Genomic DNA, 14,680 nt, shown 5'->3' with positions numbered 1-14,680 from the left:
CTCTGATTGTTCTATTAATTAAATATGAAACAGTGCAAACTTATTTGGTTATGTAGATGTTTTCTCTCTGCAAAAAAGAAAGACAGTCCTACTTTTAAAGAAATATTACCGCTTCTCTGAGGAAGGGGAAGTGGGGAGGAAAACGTGATTTCTTCCCTCCTAGCTGAGCTCAGTGCTCACAGATATGGGGAGCTGCAAAGAGAGGCATTTTGCATGAAACTAAATCAGTTGTGCCTGCAGTCCTGCTTGATAGAGAAACAGAGAGATGGTTTTATTTTTAGCTACTGTGGTTGTAGAAGTGATATGTGGGTGGAAACCAACATTGTCACTCTTTGATTACACAGGCGTGCGTCAAAATCTTTGCCTTTTTTGCCTGGCACACCCAAGCAGATTACTTCCCCACCTGGTTCCTCCAAAATTTCCTCTGCTCAGACACGTCCTCCTTCTCCTGGCAACATCCGGCCAGTCAAAAAAGAGGTCAAGCCAGAGGGTGAGAAGAAAAGACCAGAAAAAGAGGCTGGAAAGGCCAATGAGGAAAGGACAGAAGAAAGTAAAGGAACTTCAGGAGGTGCTGGAGAATCTTCAAGTCAGGAACAGCTCACTGTCCAGGCAGAGCCCACTCAAGGTAAGGAGGGATCTTCCTTTAAGTTAAGGAATGTGTTAGAGTCTCTCATGTTCTTCCCTCCCTTTCTCTGCAATGATGTAGCTTTCGGTAGTTTTCTGTCAAATGTTAATTTAAATTATTCAGAACACTCCTGCACATGTATGCTATGAGGAAATTGTAAACAGGTTGAAGCCCTCCTGCTTCTAAGTCAAAACAACATGCAGAGGTACCTCACACAGTGTGACTTCACAGGCCTCTTTCTGCCCTTTTGGACTGGAATTTTGTCCCCTATATCATAACACAGCTTCTTTACAAACAGTTGAAGTAGAATAATAATGATCTGAATACTAATGGTACAGGAATCCACCACATAAGGTAGTGTGAGCAGTGAGAATGTCCAGCTCTGCTGGACACTCAGTACAGTTATGCTGCTAACACTGTTAACTTATCTGTACTATTGCAAGAGGATCATATCATGGGAGAGATTAGCACAATAAAGTGGAATGCAAAGAACCAAGGAGAGGAGTAAAGAGGAATAGGCAGAATTTTTCAGGGGAAGCAAACAAACAAACAAACCAAAAGCCCACACAAAACCCCACGAACCCTGAAGAGCAGCAGGGAAGAAAAGGATGTACACAAAAAATAAAATAATGATCATAAAGTATAGAAAGGGCAAAAGATAAATTTGAGAATGAAAAAATATAGGTTTGTTGTGGCAGACATTTCAGTCCATTGTAAATATGGCATAAGCTGTTTTTCGCAGATGGGATAGAAAGTCCGTTGTGACCACCGGGATACACAAGCTGGGTTACTTAGGATTTTGAACTTAAAATTTGTAGAATCCCCTGTGATTGTCCTTCAGACAACAGTTTTAAGCATTAGTAATCCTGCATTTAATTGTAAGAAGTGTAGTTGGGTCTAGTTCCGTGAGACAGCCTCATGTGAATGAGAACATTTCTTATGTTCTAATAAGTTCTGTTACAGTAGTTCCTGTCTGATACCCAGGTCCTACCACACAAGGTGGAACCCCACGAAAAGCTAGAAATTTACAATAATAAATGAATATATCTCTTGGCTGTGGGCATGTAAGGGAGGATATAATTGCCATGTTAGCATGGGTTTTTACTGCTCTTCTGATAATCTATTGCCTGCTTCCTTTTAAGGAGAAAATTTCCTTTTAAAATTATTTCAGGGATGCCACTGGGATAACTTTGCAAGTGTTTACAAGTTGTAGTTCCCCAGTACAAGGTGCAGACCAGAGAAACATCATCATGCTTGTTTGACAGTTTAGTTCAGGAGGAAGAGGCTTCACTTCTTTGCAGAGTCAGTCAGTATTTGAATTTGTGATGAAGTCTCTTAGTATTGAAACAGGTTATGCGTGATAAAGGTATTCAAAAGTGAAATAGTCTGTATTCACAGCAAAGAATACAAAAAAAGAATACGAAGTGGAGACGAGTGAAAGAAAAGGATACAGTCAAAGTGGCGAGCAGCACTTCAAATTGAATGTCTTTTCCCAAAGCCAAAGGAGGTGGTGGTTGGAACCAAAGACAGAGACATCAGGAAAAGCATTTTACATGTGAGGTTAGAGGACAGGCTTTGTGATGCAGATGGAGGCCCCAGCTGCTAAAACTTAGTCACTGGTTGCATTCAAGAATCTAGAGATGTGCAAGTACGGCATTTGGAGCTTAGAGGAATGTTGCTGATTCTCCTGGGACTGTGTTGCAAGTGAATATAGCTCATTTCTTACAATTAATAGCACTGGCCTTTAACTGGTCTGGCTCAGCTACCTGCTGGAGGAGCCAGGAGGTCAGCAGGTAGCGATTGCCAACGAAGTTGTTCAGGCTTTTGCAGGCAAATCTCACACAACTTTACTAACACCAATGAAGTTTTAAAGGTCTTTTGGGTGTTACCTTTTCTGAAAGCAGGGCAGGTGTGCATTAAACAAGCTACTTGTTATGCTGTCAACTTCAGCGCCTGCAGCAAGAAATGAACCCCAAGCAGCACAAAGCTGTGCTCCCTTCAAAGAGATGGCCCTGCCTTGGCCCATGTTAGTAAATTAAAAAGAGCTGAGATGTAGGAACTCTGTCATTTATACTGTTTAACAATTACAAAGGCTCTCTGGTATGTTTCTGATCCAGGCTGTAATTGCAGCCTCTCATTTTCTTACCTTCTGTCCCCAAGGCTACTAAGAGCATGGCTCTAAAGGGCTCTCACAATTTAGTGTGATCAAATTACTTGCCTTTTTATATTTGAACATCTCAGACTTTTCTGAGTTCCCAGCTACATCTTGGAGGTTAGCTGAGGTCCAGCCTGTTCTGTGGGGTTGGACTGAATACCTGTTTTGGTAATGAGAGAATAGTGCTCTATTGCTCTAGTGCTAAACTGTGCCAGCTCACCTCAGGGGTAGAGAACAGGCCCTGGCACTCTTTAAATTACTGATGTACTAATTTAAAATTTAAGTTACATTTGAATTCAAGGTGAAAGCCCTAAAGCAGTTTTAGAAAGACCTGTGTAGTTTTTAGTTGATAACAGAGCAGAGAGGTCAGCAGATGTGAATTCAGCACAGAAAGCAGTTGAATTTATGTTTGTATACATGACAAGGTATTGGGGGGGGATCAGGGAGGAAACCTCTCTTTGGAAGTTGTTAATGAGGTGAGGAAACTCCTGTCACATCCCAGTGGGTGGTTAGATATGTAGATTTAAAACCATCTCCTAGCTGTTCCTTATGACTTACTTTACATGCATATTCCTAGGATCAGAATCTGATTCCATTGACAGTTCAAAGTCTTCCCTATCCATGCTTGTCTGCATTACCAGATGTGATTAACATGGGAATGCTTCCTCGGGATAGCTTATGTGTTGGTAATGGTCCCTAGTACCTAGAGAAAAGGTGTGGTTGAGGTACTCTGTACCTGAGCTAGAGAATGCCAGGCAAACTTACAGAAATGTGAACTAATCTTTTACTTGAAAAAAACCTGTAACATCATCTCTGCCAAGTGGACAAAGCTGGCCCTGAATAAAGAATTGAAATGAAGGCACTATTAAGATTTGAACACAAGCCATAGTTCACCAATAGTAGCAAAATTCAGTAAGATGCTGTGCTCTGATCCCATGAGTTGCCTCAGGTTGAAGCAGCTGCAAAATTGATGATAGCTGGTGCCCTACCCTTAGTCCGGATCACCAAGTCACCCCAAGTGACTGGCCTGTTACCAAAAAGTCTAGCTCTGCTCTTTCAATGTAGATTCTCAGACAGAAGAAAATACAATTTCACAATGTTTCATTTCTGCTCTCCAGATAGAATTGGGAAAACTTAGGAAATGTGATGGTAGGGACTTGCTGAGTCAGTACAACTCCTGTTGAGCACTTGTCAACATTTGTTCTGACAGAAAAGTTGACTTACCTTTTCAACTGCAGCTGCTTTCACATATCCTGCAAAAGCAAACTTCCCTTAAGGTATATGAACCTCTAGCACCTAGAAATGGCTTCCTTCTCTGGATCATTTATAAAACTACATAAGCTTGAAAATATTTTGAAAATACTTTCTGTTCCTTTCAAGAGAGTAACGTCTTGGCTACTGGGTCTGTACATACTAGTTTTTTCCCCCCATCTGTTTCAGCAGCCAGCCTGTCCCTACCTCCTGCTCCACCAGCTCTTGCTCCACCCCCAGCACCCCCCAAGACCTCTGCAGGTACAACTGACCCTGAAGAAGCAACCAGGCTGCTGACTGAGAAGAGGCGCCTTGCCCGTGAGCAGCGGGAACGAGAGGAGCAAGAAAGGAGAGAGAGAGAAGAGCTTGAAAGGTAATTCTAGACCTATCCAGTGGAGAAGATACATTTTTAGCAGCTTCCTGTATATATTCTGCTGTTATATTGTTTCCTCAGAGTTTAACAAAGCTGTACTTATTTGTTCCAGCTAGAGAACTCTGTACAGCTGTTTCCAACTTTGTGATTGGCGCAATATCTCTTACTTTAAATTGTAAGGTCTGTACCACAGGTAGTGTTTTAAGTGTCCAACCATTGTGACTTAAACCTCTCTGTTTTCTCAGTTAAAGACACCCCCGCACCAGTTTTGGAGGGTAATTGTTGCATCTCACCTTATACTAGCAAATGAGTAGCCCATCTGGATACTTACAACTGTGGCTACAGCACAAGTTGAGTGGGAGGGCTACAGCACAAGTTGAGGCTTTTTTAGAGGGATGCCATGCCTCTGGAATTTGTTGGACTTCTTGAACAACTTTGCTAATAGGAACAAGGCTGAGCAGTTAAAATAGGCTGGCTTTCCAATAGGCTCACAATACTGACCCTCTCAAAAAGAGTTTTAAAGAAAAAAGCTGCTGTGGCATAAGAGTAACATGGTGAATAAATACTAAGACTGAAAGATCAAAAATAAAAATTAAAGAATAATCAGCTTTCACAGTGAAAGGAGTTTCCAGTGTCTGTGCAGCGCCTTCATAAACGAATTTGAAAGGACTTGAGGCCAGTGAGGTAATGCTGTTGTGAGTTAATATTGTGAATCTTCAGTGAGATAAGGCAGTTGTGAAGAGGTTCTGACATACCTTCTATCGCTGAGATACAAAATGGAAGCTGAATTGCTGTACTGGTAAGAATAAAGGAATGTGAATAGGAAATAATCCTAACTTAACTCCTGTGTTGGTGACCTGTGGGCAAATTATTCTGAGGGAAGAGATCTTGTTTGGACTTCAGTGTATGAAAATATCAGGTGAGTCATGGTCAACAAAGTAAATGAACTGTTACAAGGTACTAGAAAATTAGAATAAAATGAAAATGTCATCCTGAACTATTCAATATTAATCTACATTTTGAATGTGAGTTTTATATTTTTTGAGATAGTAAAATCAGTAAAACTAGGAAAATAAGTGCAGACAGACATCAAGGAAGGTCACAAGTGCAAAACAGCTCCCATATGAAAATCTACCGAACAGGTGAGGATTCTTCAGCTGGGAAGACCATCTACCCTCTACTTCTGAGCGGGGATACGATAGGCTAAAAAGTCTTAAATAATTAGAGTAACATCAAAAGCGAAGGGGAAAAGTTACTCCCATAATACAAGGATGAAAAGCCATTAGGTTGTATTGGGACATAACCAAAAATCAGAAGAATTAGATACTTCTTTTAAATTAAGGAACCATTGCCATGAGATAAGATGGGTGCCAAAAATACGTACTGTTTAAAAATATGATTATATGAAATTGCAAAAAGAAGTGTTATGCAAAATGTATTAGTCAATGATACTATTTCTGACTCAGAATGTATGTGAGTCATAGATTGGCACACATGTGCTGGAGAAGTATTGGTATTACCTTGCAGAGTTTTTTATATTCCATAGGGTTTCATGTTTGGCCTCTACAGGAAGGAGAACAGACAACTTAGGAATGAGACAGCAGTGCATCCCATATCCAGTTGTTCTGTAGGGTTGGATTAGGAATCTGGTGGTTTGGGTTTCCTCCCTCCTTTTATTACTTTTTTTTTCTTATGCTTATTTAATGATTTCAGACAAAAGAAGGAGGAGCTGTCACAGAGGATAGCTGAAGAAAGAGCTCGCCGAGAAGAGGAAGAAGCTCGCAGACAAGAAGCAGAAAAAAAAAGGAAGGATGCAGAGGAGGAGCGGGAAAGGGAAGAACGGCTGCGCCGCCAGGCAGAAGAGAGAGAACAGAAGGAGAAAGAAGAGATGGAGCGCATTCAGAAACAAGTATGCTCCCCTCTTGGAATTTCTATGCCAGTCTGATTGGCACAGAATTGGATGAAGCAGCACTTCTTACACACCACCTAGATTAGAGCAATATCTAAAATTTAAATGCCATCTATAAAGTGAATAGTGTCCAGGCAGCGTTCATTCCATAGCGTAGTTCAAAGAGTAAAGATATTTCTACTTGACAAAAACATGTGTTAGGGAGTTGAGTTTTGGTTTGGTTTTTTTCTGCTCCCCTTAGATTGTATTTAGAACAAATCCTTTCCTATTCCTGATTCATTATGAAAAAAAATCAATAGAGTTGTATTGGGGAATTTTGATGAATGGTCTTACACCAGAGAATTCTTTGTCCTAGCACTTACAGAAAGTCTAGATGCAAAGAGTTCACTGTGTCGGAGACATAGTACTACTGAGTTCTAATCCTTTGCAAATATTACTTTTGTGTGGGGCTAGTGGGAAGAGGTAGGTTTTGATAACTTCAGTAAACCCAAGCAGAACCTTTACCTGGTGCAGTCCTCCTGAAATCAGAGCAGCTACTCAAAAGACGTAAAAAAGAGTAAATAAAGTAAAAATAAGTTTTTCGAGTGCTTTCATTTTTGAATGGGCATAATGTTGGTTTCCTGACTTTAGGAGAGGCTGCGTTAAGCATTCTAGATAGGATTCTTCTCTTCTTGCATGTGCTCTTACTTCTTGTGTGTGCTTTGTTGCTCCAACATCTAGCACTTAAATTTGCCTCATAGACACAAGATTTTCTCCTGGTATATAAATGTATGCTTCCGATAATAAATGTTTAAATGATTGTGTTAGTGAATATGGCTTAGAAACTGCATTCTTCTCTTTCAGAAGATGTGTACTACTTTCTTTGAAATATTAACCTGAGGTTTAGCTCAGTTTAGCACTCAGAGATAGTGCATGGCCAAGGCTTTTTTGGATATTATAGCTGTAACAAATGATCCACTGTAGTAGTTCTATCATACAACACTGTCACTGTCAGGGAGCAAAGTATTCCAGACAAGTTTTGCATTTCATTAAAAAACAGAAATGGAAAGTTTGTGCTTGTCCTTGGTCTTGTAAAAGAATTACTCTGTTGGCCAAACAAAACATTCTACTACTTTTGTTTTACTCTCAAAAACCACTCAAAACATCAGTCTCTTTAATGCTTTCCTGGCTGCTGTTTTAATGCTGAAGGCTAGGAAATTTATTCCTTATTTGTCATCTGGTGTGCTATAGAACAGGCACAGAACCAAATATGATGTCTGTTGTTTAGTTACATTCTTTTGATGCTATGCAAAACATGGAGATTGACAAGAAATGTGCAATTCAGTCTGAAAAGATTTTTGGTGGCTTGTAAACCCCAAGAGTGTCTTTTCAGGATCTTGTAGATATGCATAGTTAAGCAGACAGTGTAAGACTGTCCTTAAATAGTAAATTATTCCTTCTTTTTCTTTTACCATCAATGTAGAAAGAAGAGGAAGCTCGCCTACGGGAAGAGGCAGAGCGGATTCGATTAGAACGTGAAAAGCATTTCCAAAGAGAAGAGCAAGAGCGCTTGGAAAGGAAGAAGGTAACTCAGTACTTGCAGAGAAACTGTAATTGGTTTTGCCTTAGCAGTCTGCTTCCATCTCAGTAATAGAAAGTTATCCATGATATAAATGTGCTCTCAGAAAGGCTGCAGTCCTCATTGGCTTGATGTGACAGTGAAGGGATTATTGCCAGCAGTAATAAATAATTCAGCTTTTTGCAATAAACAGATACAGCTGATAGATGACAAGCAGTTATGTTTTGGGAGAGATATATTCAAATAATGCCAGCAAACCTTATTTTACCCCTTTACGTTTCATTGTAGAGGCTTGAAGAGATCATGAAGAGAACTAGGCGTGTAGAAGCTGTAGATAAGGTCAGTGCTGCTACTTAACGTGTACATATTGAATATATTTCATGTCTTTTCCCTAGTGCCATTTTTAACTTACAAAACTGTGCTTCCTTTGTAGAAACCCAATGACCAGCAAAATGGACATATATCAAAGACAAATATTACTGGAGAAGCAGGTATTGTGCTTAACTCTGCCTTGAGCACAACAGGTGAATAAATGCCTACTAAGCACAATGACTTGAGATACAGTTCTGAAACTTGACACACTAATTGCAGTAAAGAAAACCATGAGAGTTGTATAAGTGAAATCTTAGTAGACATTATTTATTTAGCCTTTCTGTATGGGTAGTTAGCCATTACTAAATGAGTCCAGTGTTTTAGCAACTTCGTCACATTGGTGTTTAACAAGAGGAAGTGGCTTAATGAGTTTAATTATTTATAAAGTGAAAAGAAACAAATTATTTTGTGATTTGATCGCAAAAGAAACGGATTCTACAGTTTCTTTTTTAATATTATTTCAGATGTGGTTGTTGCAGATTTACTCCATTTTCTTAAAAGATTATTTCATCAAAACAAACTGTTAATTATTCTAAACATCTCTCTGTGACTTCTTTCTTTCATACTCGCTGCCTTATTCCTTTGGTCTTTATTTCTTTTTTTGGACAAAATTGAACTACTAGAAACACTTAGTCTCTATGTCATTCTCTTCCATTCCCTCTATCTTTTTATTTCGTTTTAGGTAAACTTCTATATGAGACTTTAATACTTAAGAAAGAAAAATAAAACATAGCTTATATCCAGCAATCACCAAGTGTTAATTAGCACTTTTGAAAGATACTGAAGTCAAGCTATGAAATAGTTTACCCTATTGTAGCATAACATATTAAATGACTTTTATCTTTTTCTCCTTTGCATTTGAGCTGAGTAACAGGGAAGGCAGCAGTGCTGGCTGATGGATGACTTTTGTGTTGATGTTTAAAGTGAACACTACAGTTAGCACTGTCAGGAAACATTTTGATGCAGATGACATGTGTTTAGAAGTTTTTTGTTTGCATATTATCTTGGTGAAAAAAGTTTGTGAGCAACTGATACAGAACACATCTGGGATGCCATCTTTGTCTGCGGGCACTGTTGAATTACGGTTTAAATAATTCCTATAAATGGCTCTATAAGCTTTGGCTAGTGCTTTTCCTCTAGAGATAGAAGACAAGTAGTCAGTTTCCTAAGGCAGAGGAGACTTTGGATCTTGATTTCCCCAGGCCCAAGGGAAGGCTGGAATCCTTGAATGACTGAATAAAAACAAAACTGCCCTCACCCTCAGGGCTGCTCTGCTGTTTGGCTTTGCGTTATCTAGATATGACAGTGAGCTGAACATATGGATTAATGGACGTATTCTGGCCACCTGAGTTTCCATATTGCACTCTAGCAGACCTCTGTTTGGGTAATGGAGATAAATGTGTCCAAGCCTGTGAATACTGAATTGTCTTTGCAATTACTGTAACAGATGCTTGCATGGTGCAGTTGCTTCCTTTTACTGACCTATATGTGAATTAGTGTGACTGTAAAAACAATACAGAAGGCTGTAGTTGTACTTTAAAAGAAAACCGAAAGGCAGGCCAGTAACATCTATCACATGATCTCAGCATGAGGGACAAGGATAGGCTAATTTTATGTTGCTCTCTGCAATGTTTTATGGTAGTGATTTGGTACTTGTTGAAAGAAGTATCCTTCTCAATGAAGATTTTTTCCCTCTTGATTTCCTTCTGGGTTACTGGAACCAAGAAATACCAGTGTATGGAATTGGTGATGTCCCAGTGTTCTCCTATTCCATTCTCTATTGCTACTTAGAAAGCACTAACATAGTATTCTATCAGATAACAGCCTATTTTGACAACTGGCTTATGTGTTGGAATTATTCGTATCATTGTAAAATGTTTATTCTTGTTTGCAAAGATACAGCTTTGAAATCTGTGACATTTACTTTGGACCTGAAACAGGGCTTGTGTGCCCAAAAACTCCACAAAAGAGATGGGAGGGGAGAGAGGGAGGGAGGGAGGGGTGTGGGAGCCGTATTTTTTAAAATTGTAGCTTGCCTTGGCTGTGCTGGCTTTTGTAGAAAATTTTTTACCCTAATCTGCAGGTAGATGCTTTTGCTTGTATTTAGGAGAACATGTTTTCTCTCTCCTGTCACAGCCAGTCCTGCATCTCCCTTGGAACCTGCAGCAGGACCTCAGCTTCCGCATGCAACAGAATCTCCGCACAACGGGACACCCAGCACCTGCACACATGTGATTGTTTCACACCAACCCCCCGTAAATGTGGACAGGTAAGAACAATTGACAAGTGTCAGAGGTGGGGGTGTTTAGCAGATGAGAGTTACTGGAGTAATAAATAATATTCAGTTTCATGTGTTCATGAACTAAGTAAGAGTTCAATCTACCTTGTTTCCTGTTTATTATTTTTTCCTGTGTTCAGAAAAGAACTTTATCATCTTTCCCTTAGCAGTAACCCATTTTCACCAACTAATAGGGAAGAATTCTATAAAAAATACAGCATGTTCTTTGCAGTGTTTGGGACAATATGTGTTTGCCAGCAATTATTACATTGATTGACACTTAATAGAAAGGGCAAATTTTTTCTGTTCCTTTTCATGAATTAAGCTTCATAAAACCCACTCTGGATTTGCTGATTTTTTATTAGAATAATGAACACTGTGCCTTGAGCCTGGATGTTTTGATTTCTGAACTGCTTGAAGTATCAGCAAGTTCTGTTGTAGACATGTCCCTCGTGTGAGATATGGAACTAGTCACTTTGGTTATGCATTTGAAAAAAAACACCTTTGTTCTCTATAAGGACAATTTGGGGAGGCAGATATTTAACACTGGGATCTCTCTGTAGCCATGAAGCAAGTCACTCAGACCTTGAGAAATTGTTGAAATGCTTGAAACCTCAGTGTTGAACCAAGTGACATCTGTTAAATAAGCATGAGCTGTCAGTTCATGTCATTACTAAAATTACTAATTTTAGTAATGCAGAAAGCCAAATAATCCCATAGCCCTTTCATGTTTTATGCAGGATATGCATAATATGTGTAGAAAAACTCGAATGTGGGAAGCCATCATGCAGTCTGTAATGGACAGTGTGCTTCAGGGTGTGATTGGCACTAATTGAAGGAGGAATTTGCCCTCTCTCGATCCCTCCATATGCCTGGGGGATCTTAGCCTGCTGTCATGCTGACAAGGATGCTCCTGCTGAGAGAAGTTCTGTCAGTGACACTGAGCACTGAGATGCATTGAATGAGCTGCACAGAGCTGCCTCATAATTGTCTTGGGCAGTTCTTAAATGTTAATCACTCCAAGCCTTACATGTACATTGATGTTTGAAATACAAAATGTGCCACACTAATGAGTGCTGTCCTGTAGCATTAAAATCTGTGTGGAAGCAACCTCAGAATGCCCACAGTAAAGAATGAGTAAATGAGATTGAAGAACAAAAGTAGGAAGTGCATGTAAGACTGTGGAAGGGAAAACTGGCGTGCCAGGTTGGGATGTGGAGGGACTCTCTGCTTCAGAGGTACATCCACAGTGACTGGGAAGGCAAAGCCTGAAGCACTTGGTAGTGTCCCATAGATTTTATCACATGGTAAAAGCCACAGGTGCCAACACCACTGCTGTGTCTTGTGTACTGTGGTTTTCTGGCATCCAGATATACCTGACATGGTAGCACATGCACAGGAGCAGTGGGTGGAGATTGTCTCTTGTTGTGAGCACCTCACTCCAGCCCCAGGCAAGATTTGACTTTGGTCTGAAAAAGACTTCATCGTGTTTTAACGACAAGATAGAAGAGATTTCTAACCAGAACTTAAAAAGGTGTTAGCTGGGGGGACTTTTGGTATGCACTTGTATGGGCAAGAGAAGGAAGCAAAGGAGAAGGTCTTTCTAAGGTGGCATCTTGTTTGAACAGGGCTGGCAGCTGTAGTTGAGGTCAGAATATCTGTAGTTGGTTCACTCCCCAGACAATGCAGATGCTCTGTCCCTTGCACTGGTAGTGCTGAAGAAGGATGACTTGGAAAGCTACTAGAGGTTTATGTGAAGATAAGGAACATTGCTCTGGAGCGTAATAGGAAGTTGCCTGACTGTGTACTGAGCCTTCATCCCTTTTCCTCCCCATCCTGTTTCAGCTCTGTGGCTGGGATTCAGTTGGAAATAACGTTTGCTTCTGTGGTCAGCAGTGCAAAGCAACTGAGGAAGACTTAAAAAAATTCTCACTGAGGGAAGACAATAGATTTCAATATTTCATTATGCTCTGTGGCTATTTTTGATCAGCAATACCGATCTTATTTTGCTGGAACATCATTAGCTTTCCAGGGCAATTGATCTTCATAAACCCTAATGAAAAATGCTGTGATCTGCAGCCTTATTTACTGTTTTTCTGTTGTCAACAATTATTAGTTTTACTGATAGATATTTATTGCGGAAGGTAGATTGGTGCAATCATCTATCCCAGCTAATAGTTTGTCCAAATTTTTATTGGTATTCCTACTCTTGTGTTTTAAACAAATGAACGTTAATCGATTTTTGGTAGGTTTAAAGTTTTTTCACTTAGTATTGTGAAAGAAGAAAACAAATACATTTGCTTGTGAATTGAGCTGTTTTACTATGCTAGCACTCAAGGTTTTCAAACAGATCTTACATAAATTCTGGGTTCATAAACACAGTTTCTTTTTCAATAGTTTTCTGAGTTATAATGAGTGTCTGAACATGAACATGATTTTTGTGGTACAGTAGCTTTGAGTGGTGCTGCAAGGGTTCTGATTTTGCTGCCTATGCTCGCTCTGAGTGTCTTCTCCACAAGTAAATTTGGTTAAACAATTTAATGATGGAATGCTAATGAAGAATAGTGAATATTATTGGGAAAGGGGGGCAAGTAGTGACTTTAAATCTAACCTGTAAGTGTGTGGTGAGAAGGCTCACAATTGAACTTAAATGAAGGCATTTGAGTGGTATAACCCTACAGCTGCCTAATCCATAGCCCACTTGCAGAATTTTGCTTGTACTCCATTTTCTAATTCTTTGCCTGAGTTAGATTTTGTCTGCTAGATTTTGTCTTCTTAGAAAGTTATTTCAGTACAGTGATTTATGTTGACAGTATTTTCCTTATGATACTTATTCTGTAATGCCTTTTTTTCTGTGCCATGTTCTATAAACACTTGCAATGCAATGCAGAACGCCTCAGTGAGTGCAGTTCACCTATGCAGTTCATCTGTGTCTCCATCCTGTATGCAGGGTGCTGGCTCTGGGTAGGTTAGGTAACCAGTTTTTAGAAATTTACAGTTGGTCTGGGTGATTGCCTTAATGTCTTGTCCTGGAGAAGAAAGCTCCTCATTGCTGGCTGGTTTCAGTGCTGTTGTCTCTGTGGATGAAAAATAAGCACCATTTATTTAAGTCATCCAAAAACTATGGGGTCCATTTTGCTGTTAACGTCTATCTGTGACTTCTCTGCAAAAATCCTGTCAATAAAGACTGACATTGTCTTTCAGATCAGAAGTGGCAGCTGTGGAAATACTTTTCAAAGGCCTGCAAATTACTATTTTATTTTTTCTTATTCGTTGTTGATTTCTGATGAATTATGGGAAACATATATACTGAATTCTGGCCTTCTTTCTTTTCTTTCTTTCTTTTTCTCTTCAAATTCTTTAATTACAGGCTATGTCTACACAGAACTTTGACTAAAATTATCTACATCAGATGTAATTTTGAGTAATATTTAATTTTTTGGATGTTCCAGTTCCTTTAATTAAACTAGCTGCTCTTTTCTCAACATCCTCCAGTCTATCTTGTTAATACTGATGTGTTCAGGTCAAAGTGTGAAGCTGCAGAGATGTTTTTCAGCTACCTTGGAGATGTCCTTCAGAGGCTTGCAAGACTGTTATGTTTGGAAATGCACTCTGAACAAGTATGCTACAAGCACACTTATGGAATGTGTTAGAATACCAGAATTATCCAGTTCTTTCTGCAATACTGTATGTCTGAAAAGGATATCTCTGGTGTTGCATTGGACAACTGAGATATCAGTAAGAATGTAACGTAAGATGGTAAGAACAGCTGTAGCAGGTCAAAAATGCTTTTTTTTCGGGGGGGAGGGTATTCTTTTCTTTAATGGCCTGTAGCATAGTGTAGAGGGAGAATAAAGGTAATTACCAGGAGATCCTCTGGACAATGAAGGGTTACTAAGCATTGTGGTCCAAATACAACCATAGGCTCAAGTAGTCCCTAAGCTGCTAATTAATAGAAGCTGGAGGGTATACCAATCCCCTAGGAATTTATCTAATCTCCTTTTGAGCTTGTGGCCTCTAAGATGTCCAGTGGAAATTAATTCCACTATTCCATTTTCCCTTTGTTTCATCTAAATGTGCTTCTCTAATTTGGTGGAGCAAGCAACAGAGAATCTAGATGATTTTATAGCATAAAATTTGGAAGATTTGTAGTCTTGAT

At 39.5% G+C, this 14,680-nt stretch overlaps 1 protein-coding gene across 7 annotated transcripts in view; it reads left to right on the top strand.

The window, feature by feature from the left end:
- Positions 1–14,680, top strand: part of MAP7 (microtubule associated protein 7) — a 117,362-nt gene that overhangs the window by 97,945 nt on the left and 4,737 nt on the right. For 4 of the 7 annotated variants that reach the window (XM_017829688.1, XM_017829689.1, XM_017829683.1 and 1 more), the window contains 7 exons: positions 345–625; positions 4,221–4,404; positions 6,118–6,313; positions 7,776–7,877; positions 8,160–8,210; positions 8,305–8,395; positions 10,380–10,512. In XM_017829688.1, the coding sequence (XP_017685177.1) occupies positions 345–625; positions 4,221–4,404; positions 6,118–6,313; positions 7,776–7,877; positions 8,160–8,210; positions 8,305–8,395; positions 10,380–10,512 (1,038 nt within the window). Of the gene's footprint in view, positions 1–344; positions 626–4,220; positions 4,405–6,117; positions 6,314–7,775; positions 7,878–8,159; positions 8,211–8,304; positions 8,396–10,373; positions 10,513–14,680 lie in introns of all 7 variants that reach the window. The other 3 variants (XM_017829684.1, XM_017829687.1, XM_017829686.1) reach the window with 3 other exon arrangements.

The sequence above is a fragment of the Lepidothrix coronata genome, unplaced genomic scaffold (genome assembly GCF_001604755.1).
Source record: "Lepidothrix coronata isolate B3197 unplaced genomic scaffold, Lepidothrix_coronata-1.0 Scaffold167, whole genome shotgun sequence".
NCBI classification, from domain to species: Eukaryota; Metazoa; Chordata; class Aves; order Passeriformes; family Pipridae; genus Lepidothrix; species Lepidothrix coronata.
Note: the sequence above shows the minus strand (reverse complement) of the source record. Positions and strands in the feature narration are given on the sequence as shown.